The sequence below is a fragment of the Cebus imitator genome, unplaced genomic scaffold (genome assembly GCF_001604975.1).
Source record: "Cebus imitator isolate Cc_AM_T3 unplaced genomic scaffold, Cebus_imitator-1.0 Scaffold234, whole genome shotgun sequence".
Taxonomy (NCBI): domain Eukaryota; kingdom Metazoa; phylum Chordata; class Mammalia; order Primates; family Cebidae; genus Cebus; species Cebus imitator.
The window spans coordinates 3090821-3098251 of record NW_016107549.1 but is presented as its reverse complement, the minus strand read 5'-3'; the positions used below and the strand labels follow the sequence as shown (position 1 = coordinate 3098251).

The 7431-nt window shown below is 55.5% G+C and overlaps 2 protein-coding genes across 2 annotated transcripts in view; one reads left to right on the top strand and one right to left on the bottom strand.

Moving 5' to 3' along the window:
* The window catches only part of DOCK6 (dedicator of cytokinesis 6), a 62030-nt gene that overhangs the window by 32708 nt on the left and 21891 nt on the right, over positions 1 to 7431 (bottom strand). The window contains exons 15-22 of the mRNA XM_037727519.1: positions 4815 to 4932; positions 4673 to 4743; positions 4278 to 4416; positions 4093 to 4194; positions 3465 to 3551; positions 3020 to 3251; positions 2596 to 2757; positions 453 to 616 (exon numbers count right to left, since the gene is read on the bottom strand). Coding sequence (XP_037583447.1) covers positions 453 to 616; positions 2596 to 2757; positions 3020 to 3251; positions 3465 to 3551; positions 4093 to 4194; positions 4278 to 4416; positions 4673 to 4743; positions 4815 to 4932 — 1075 coding nt within the window. The remainder of the gene's footprint in view (positions 1 to 452; positions 617 to 2595; positions 2758 to 3019; positions 3252 to 3464; positions 3552 to 4092; positions 4195 to 4277; positions 4417 to 4672; positions 4744 to 4814; positions 4933 to 7431) is intronic.
* The window catches only part of ANGPTL8 (angiopoietin like 8), a 3778-nt gene continuing 1160 nt past the window's right edge, over positions 4814 to 7431 (top strand). Inside the window, exons 1-2 of the mRNA XM_017497746.2 lie at positions 4814 to 6557; positions 6757 to 6918. Of these exons, the coding sequence (XP_017353235.1) occupies positions 6261 to 6557; positions 6757 to 6918 (459 nt within the window). The 5' untranslated portion in view covers positions 4814 to 6260. The remainder of the gene's footprint in view (positions 6558 to 6756; positions 6919 to 7431) is intronic.

Here is a 7431-nt window from a genome sequence, read left to right as displayed (position 1 = left end):
CAGGCATATGCGTGGGGTGAACGTGTATACGCACCTGTGCAGGCATATACGTGGGGTGAATGTGTATACGCACCTGTGCAGGCATATACGTGGGGTGAATGTGTATATGCACCTGTGCAGGCATATGCGTGGGGTGAATGTGTATACGCACCTGTGCAGGTATATGCATGGGTGATGTGTATATGCACTAGGTATACGCTGCTCTTTGTTCAGCCACGCCAAGTTCCACCACCCATCCTCACGTCAGTCATGGAGTACAGAATTCAGAACAAAGTCTGACCCATACCCCACAGCCTGTGAGAGCCCAGCCCAACTCTACTGCCCAGAGTTAAGCCTTCATCCATGTTACCATCTCTGTTGTTTCCCGTGCTTCATCAACAGAGATTCTTCGCCCACCCAGGTGGCAGCCACAACCACTGAGGCTGGAGATTCCAGGGCCCCCGTTGCCCTACCTTGCTGGCCAGGATGCGGGAAACCTCATCATCCACAGAGCCAGGGGCCACGGCGAGGTCAGGGTTGCTGCTGCTGATGCTCTTGGAACGGGCCAGGTAGAGGCTTGCAGGGCGACCAGAGCCACGGGCCAGTGTGGCAGCCTGTACTGTCACTGGAGGGGCCCCTGAGGATGGAATGAATAGGGTCAACCACGCGCCCACCTGATGTGACGCCTCTCAGTCCCTTCCTACTCAGCTAATCTTTGCAAAATCACTTTTCTTCTCTGAGCTTCCAAGTTCCACATCTATAAAATGGGGATAACAGCTGCCGTCTCTCAGGGATGTGGGGGGTGTTGAAAAACAGGATAGGCCTTGTGCAGCGGCTCATGCCTACGATCTCAGTGCTTTGGGAGGCCGAGCTGGGAGGATTGCTTGAGCCCAAGAGTTCAGGCCCAGCCCAGCCAACATCGCGAGACTCTGTCCCTACAAAAAATTAACGAAAAAATTATCCAGGCGTGGCAGTGCATGCCTGTGGTTCCAGCTACTTGGAGAGGCTGAGGCAACAGTATTACATGAGCCCAGGAGTTTAAGGCAGCAGTGAGCTATGATCATGACACTGCACTCTAGCACTCCAGCCTGGCCAACAGAGTAAGACCCTGACTCTTTTTTTGTGTTGAGACAGAGTTTTGCTCTTGTCATCCAAGCTGGAGTGCAGCGGTGTGATCTCGGCTTACTGCAACCTCTGCCTCCCAGGTTCAAGCAGTTCTCCTGCCTCAGCCTCCCGAGCAGCTGGGATTACAGGCATGCACCGCCATGCCCAGCTTTCATATTTCTAGTAGAGAAAGGGTTTCACCATGTTGGCCAGGCTGGTCTCACACTCCTGACCTCAGGTGATCTACTCGCCTCAGCCTCCCAAAGTGCTGGGATTATAGCCGTGAGCCACTGCGCCCGGCTGACCCTGACTCTTAAAAAAAAAAAAAAAAAAAAAAAAAAAAAAGAAGAAGAAAAAAGAAAAAATATCCTGAGAATAATGCCTGACACATAGGAGGTAGTATTTTTTTGTTTTTTGTTTTTGGGAAATTTTTTAAAAATCCAGCAGAATTGAGTGTTCACTATGTGCTAAGCATTTTGTGTGCATTACTATGTCACTTACTACTACCAGTGTCCCCATGAGGTGGGTACTATTATAATCCCTATTTTACAAAAGGAAAACCAGGTTCAGAGAAGTGACGTCACTTGCTCAGGGTTATAGAGATTGTAGAGAGCAGAGACAGGATTCACATCCAGGCAGCTCAGCTTCAGCCCCTACTCCAAGCTACTGAAGAGGCTTGCTGACTGTCTGAATCATTTTCCAGCCAAATAAACAGAGACCCCACCCCAGGGACGGGGTAAAAGTGGGCAAGACATTGTCTCTCTTTCAAGTTGCCCAAACCAGCTAAGGCCTGTGAGGCCTCAGGGCCTTTGCACATGTTATTCTCACTACCTGGATGCTCTTCTCCCAGATGTCTCTTTCATTCTTTTTTTTTTTTTTTTTGAAACAGGGTCTCACTCTGTCACCCAGGCTGGAGTGGAGTGGTGCGATCTCAGCTCACTGCAACCTCCATTTCCCAGGTAAAAGTGATTCGTCTTCTGCCTCAGCCTCCTGAGTAGCTGGGACTACAGATGTGTGCTACCCTGCTTGACTAATTTTTTTTTTTTTTTGAGATGGAGTCTCGCTCTATCACCCAGGCTGGAGTGCAGCTGCATGATCTTGGCTCACTGCAATGTCCGTCTCCTGGGTTCAAGTGATTCAGTCCCCCTAGTAGCTGGGATTACAGGCACCGACCACCACGACCAGCTAATTTTTGTATTTTTAGTAGAGACAGGGTTTCACCATGTTAGCTAGGCCGGTCTCAAACTCCCGACTCCCAAAGTGATCCATCTGCCTCAGCCTCCCAAAGTGCTGGGATTACAGGCATGAGCCATCATGCCTGGCCCTGGCTGATTTTTGTATTTTTAGTAGACAGGGTTTCACCATGTTGGCCAGGTTGATCTTGAACTCCCGACCTCAAATGATCCATCCACCTCAGCTTCCTAGAGTCCTGGGATTACAGGCGTGAACCACCACGCCTGGCCTCTTCTCCCAGATAGTTCTTGTCTCCCAGGGTTTTCTACAAACACTCACCACTCGGGAGGCTGGGCTCAGTGCCAGGCAGTCGAAAGGCATAGTGAATGTAGGCAGCCAGCTGTGGGCAGTGGCCGTGGGCATCCTGGGCTGCCTCCAGGCTCCGGTGGACAAGGCTGACTACATGGGCCATTGCTTCAAAGGCTCCACGGCCCAGGTTCACTGTGGGGCAAGCAGAGGTCAGGTTCCAGGGCCCAAGGCCTCTCCTCTCCCCGCCCACTTTCCAAATATAGAGACATCAGGATTCGTGGGATCATGACCCATTAAAGGGTCACAGAAGACCTTCTCTGGGTGCAGGGGGCTGGGGGTCGCTTCTCAGGTAAGGAAAATGGCCAGAGAGGTAAATGGGCTTATTGGAGAGCTCCTCAGGAAGGAGAAGCCATGTGCTGGAAGGAGAGACAGATCTGGGGCCAAAGTTGCTCACCAATCTGGCCACTGATGATCGGGGGCCTGACGACCAGACGCACGAGCTTGTCCAGCACGTGGTGGGAGAAGGCCACAAGGGGTTCAGGGCTGGCCAGGCGCAGGGCCGCAAGACTGGCCCGCAGCTCCTGTTCCACGTTACCCTCGCTCAGCACAGCATCCTTGAGCCGGAATGGGAAGGCCCCCTCCTCCAGGACGTGCACCAGAGTGAAGAACTTGTCCAGGTGGGGGTCCTGGGTAGGGATGTGGGGTGAGCAGGGTGGGGCCCCAGGGGACGAAGATCACCCCCCATCTGAATCAGCAGATTCCCTGTAAGCTGGAACCAGCTGACCAAAGTCACGTCCACGGTGCGAGGCCAGACCTCGCCACTGGCAACTGTTACTCAATCCTAGGACAAGCAAGAGGGGAGCAGGGCAGGACTCCTGGGTTCCCGCCCCACCCTGTACCTGGGGGTGCACAGAGGACACGGCCGTGAGCTCCACACTGAACACGCCCTTGTGACCGTCCACCCAGCGCATGCCCGGCAGCGCCACCTGTGGGAGGGAGGCCCAGGGTGGGCACTGGTCACCCTCCCTGACTGATCAGGTCACCCAGCAGCCCCAGCCATTGCGACACTGCAGCCGGAGTGTAGCCCAGGCTGGGGGGGTGCAGCCAAGCACCCTGGACCCAGCCCTGGTCCCAGGAGACTGAGGGGGTCCACTGGGCAGGCTGGAAACCCACATGCCAAGGAGGGGGACAGAGAACGGAGACAGAGGGTGAATGAATAATCATTGCATAGGTCAGGGAATGGCATAGGAGGATTCACGGCCTTGGGGCGTTAACGATGGTGCACTCGTGGGGAATGACAAGGTATTAAGGGGGCTGGGGACAGTGATCAGGTGGCCAAAGTGGGAATGGAGTAGAGAGGTGACGGGAATCTTCGTGGACAGCTAGGACACAGCGAGGCGTTAACAGGGGTGATGAGCTACGCAGTAGAGGACAACCAGCCTTTCAGGATGGACAGGAAGGAAGGCAGGTGACTTGGGAGGACTTCTTGGGACTGTGCATTGGCAGCAGGAGCTCCGGGGCACATACGTCGGGTGTGAGCACGGAATAGCTGGGTGGCGGCTGGTCCACGGACACCGGGAGACAGAAGGGGCCAGTCCTCAGGCGGCCGTGCTGCAGCAGTGGGATCCACTGGGGAGAGGCTGGGGGTCAGGTCTGTGGCCAGGCTTGGGGACAAGGAGGGCTCTGGGGGAGGGAGGGAGGGGACAGCTCACAGTAAAGCCCACGGGCGTCTCCAGGGCAGTGCCCGGCCGGGGCTGGCAGCTGACGTGGTAGAAGGTGAACAGCAGGTGATGGTTCCCCGTCACGCAGGCTGGAAGGCGCAGCTTGAACTCCTCATAGAACTCGGGGGACCTGGTGGAATCGGGCTGGGGGATCTGCTGGGGGCTGGGGTCCCCGCCGTCTGCCCTGCTGCCTCTGCTGCACCACCCCCTCATTGCTGTGGGCTCCACTGTTCCTGCTCTCTGCCTCAGTTTCCCTCATCAGCACTCTGGGAGCCTCCTCCTCCCTTCATCCTGTATTCCCATCAGTGCTGCCCCATGTGTGTATATAAGGGACATCTTCCTACCCCCACGGGTGCCCCCAAGGTCCTCATGTGTCCCCTACATACTTGTTATGGTAGACCACCGGTGTGAAGGCCTCACGGGTAAATTCACTGCAGCTGGACTTGCCAAAGATGACCTGGGGGAGTGGATGCATGAGGGACCCACAGGGGATGCCCTGCCCTGCTTCCCTGGGGCGCAGCCACTGACCGGCAGGGCCTGGCTGGGGTCCTCGCCTGTCATGTACTGCACTCGCACAGCAAGGTTGCGCACGGAGCCCTGGCGGCTGCTGAAGTTGAGGCTGTGCGGGTACACATACAGCAGGTTCCTGGGGGGACAGGATGGGGGCGTCAGAGGGACAGGGCCCCTGAAGGTGCACACATACAAGGCTGGGCTGATGGAACAAGGCTGGCTGGGAGTACAGACTGTCCAGGGAGAGTGGGTCATAAGGCTGGGGCATTGAGGGCCAGGCAGGAGGTAATACAGGTATCAGGCAGGAGATAGGACAGAGGGCAGAGGGTGGGGGACAAGTGAGCACCCTCAAAGCACAGACTGGGGACAGCGTGGTAGAGGGAGGGAATAGAGGCACATTGGAGGCACTCATGGGGCACAGTGATACACAGAAGGCAAGAGAACAGCGAGGCACTCAGGGCCAGAGTTCCAAGGTGGCTCATGTGTCCAGTGGTCAAGCCTAAGCCGCACCCAGGGGCCTGACTGCCCTTTCCTCAGGAGGTCACTAGTCATGAGGCCTATTTCTCAGGTGGGGAAACTGAGGCCAGAGTCAGAGTCCTGCCTCCTTCCCTCAGGGGCAACTCTGCAAGCCTTGGCCCCTCTCTGGGCCTCAGTTTCCCTGTGTGTATAATGGGCACTCCATTATACACAGCTGAGCCCTGTGTAATGATACTGATGATAAAATAACAACAATAATTGCACCAAACACTATTACTACAATACAGTAATTGCACCTACTGTGTGCCAGCCTCTGTTCTAAGCACTCAACATGAAATAACCCATTTACTTCTTACAAGTAGCTCATGAGGCAGGACTAACATCACCACCATTTTACAAGCAGGGAAACTGAGGTACTTGCACAATCACCCAGGGAGTAAAATGGCGGTCAGTGGTGATCCAGGCATATGCAGGATTTGGATCAGGCTGTGTGACCTTGGGAAAGTCTCTGACACCTGCACCTGCTCCCTTGGCCACGAACCAGGCCAATAAAAGCCACCCCCCACTCACAGTGTGGCAAATGTGTGGGAGGGGAACAAGAGCAGATATTGTAATGGCAGTTGGAACAGCTCTGGGCAAACCATCAGTACTTATAAATTCTTTACCATTATGACCATCATCATTGCGAAGCCTATTCATAGGTGGAGAAACAGGCTCAGCATGGTGAGTCTCAGGAACTCCCAGCAGGGTCTGGAGCCCGTTCTCTCCCAGTGCCCCTCACCCACACCTGGCCCTGAGCCCCAGGAAGCGTGATCCCAGCATGGCCCAGCCGGACATTCGCCTGATGCAACTGTCGCACCACCGCCAGGCCCTTGTGCAATGCGGGGCACCCAGCTGGCCAGTTAACGATTGACTGGGGATTGGTGGGGTGTGGGGCATAAAAGGCATCGGTGGCAGTGCTGTGGCTACAAACTCAGACCGTCCGTCATGCCAGTGCTCGCTCTGTGCCTCCTGTGGGCCCTGGCAATTGTAGCCCGGCCTGCCTCAGTGGCCCCTGGGGGTGGCACAGAATTGGCACGCCATGAGGAGCTGACCCTGCTCTTCCACGGGACCCTGCAGCTAGGCCAGGCCCTCAATGGTGTGTACAGGACCACGGAGACACGGCTGGCCAAGGCCAGGAGCAACCTGGGTCTCTATGGCCGCACAGTGGAACTCCTGGGACAGGAGATCAGCCAGGGCCGGGAGGCAGCCCAGGAACTTCGAGCAAGCCTGTTGGAGACTCAGGTGGGCACCGTAGCTGGGACACTGCGGGGTGGCCAGGAGTCCAAAGTGGAGTTTATGTCTAGGGTAACCAGTCATCCTGGTTTGCCCAGGACTGAGGGGATTCCTGGGATACAAGATTTTCAGTGCTAAAATGAGGGAAGTCTTGGGTACACAAAGATGAGTGGGTCATCCTGCTAGTGACCCACTGTTTATTATGCAGAAGGAGGAGGACATTCTGCAGCTGCATGCAGAGGCCACCGCTGAGGTGCTGGGGGAGGTGGCCCAGGCACAGAAGGTTCTACAAGACAGGGTGCGGCAACTAGAAGTCCAGCTGAGGAGCGCCTGGCTGGGGCATGCCTATGAGGAACTGGAGGCCTTAAAGGTAAGGGGCTCCCCCAGCCCTAGTGGGCTGAGACGCTGATTCCTGGCCAGAACTCGCTTCTGCACCTTGAGTCCCAAAGACCTCCCAGATCAGCCTCTCAGCTCTGTGGCCCCTACCCTGCATATCCCTGGACAAAACCCATGTCCTTTTGTGTGCCTCAGTTTTCCCATTTGCAAATAAGGGCAACACCTGATATCTCCCAGTAGAGCCGGGCACTCAATGCAAGTAAAATATCCAGCATGGGGCGGGCACAGTTGGTGCTCAATAAATATATATTTTTTTTCATGGAGTCTCGCTCTGTTGCCCAGGCTGGAGTGCAGTGGCACAACCTCAGCTCACTGCAACCTCCGCCTCCCGGGTTCAAGTGATTCTCCTGCCTCAGTCTCCCAAGTAGCTGGAACTATAGGCACACACCACCACGACCAGCTAATTTTTTGTATTTTTAGTAGAGATGGGGTTTCACCCTGTTAGCCAGGATGGTCTTGATCTCTTGATCTCGTGATCTACCCGCCT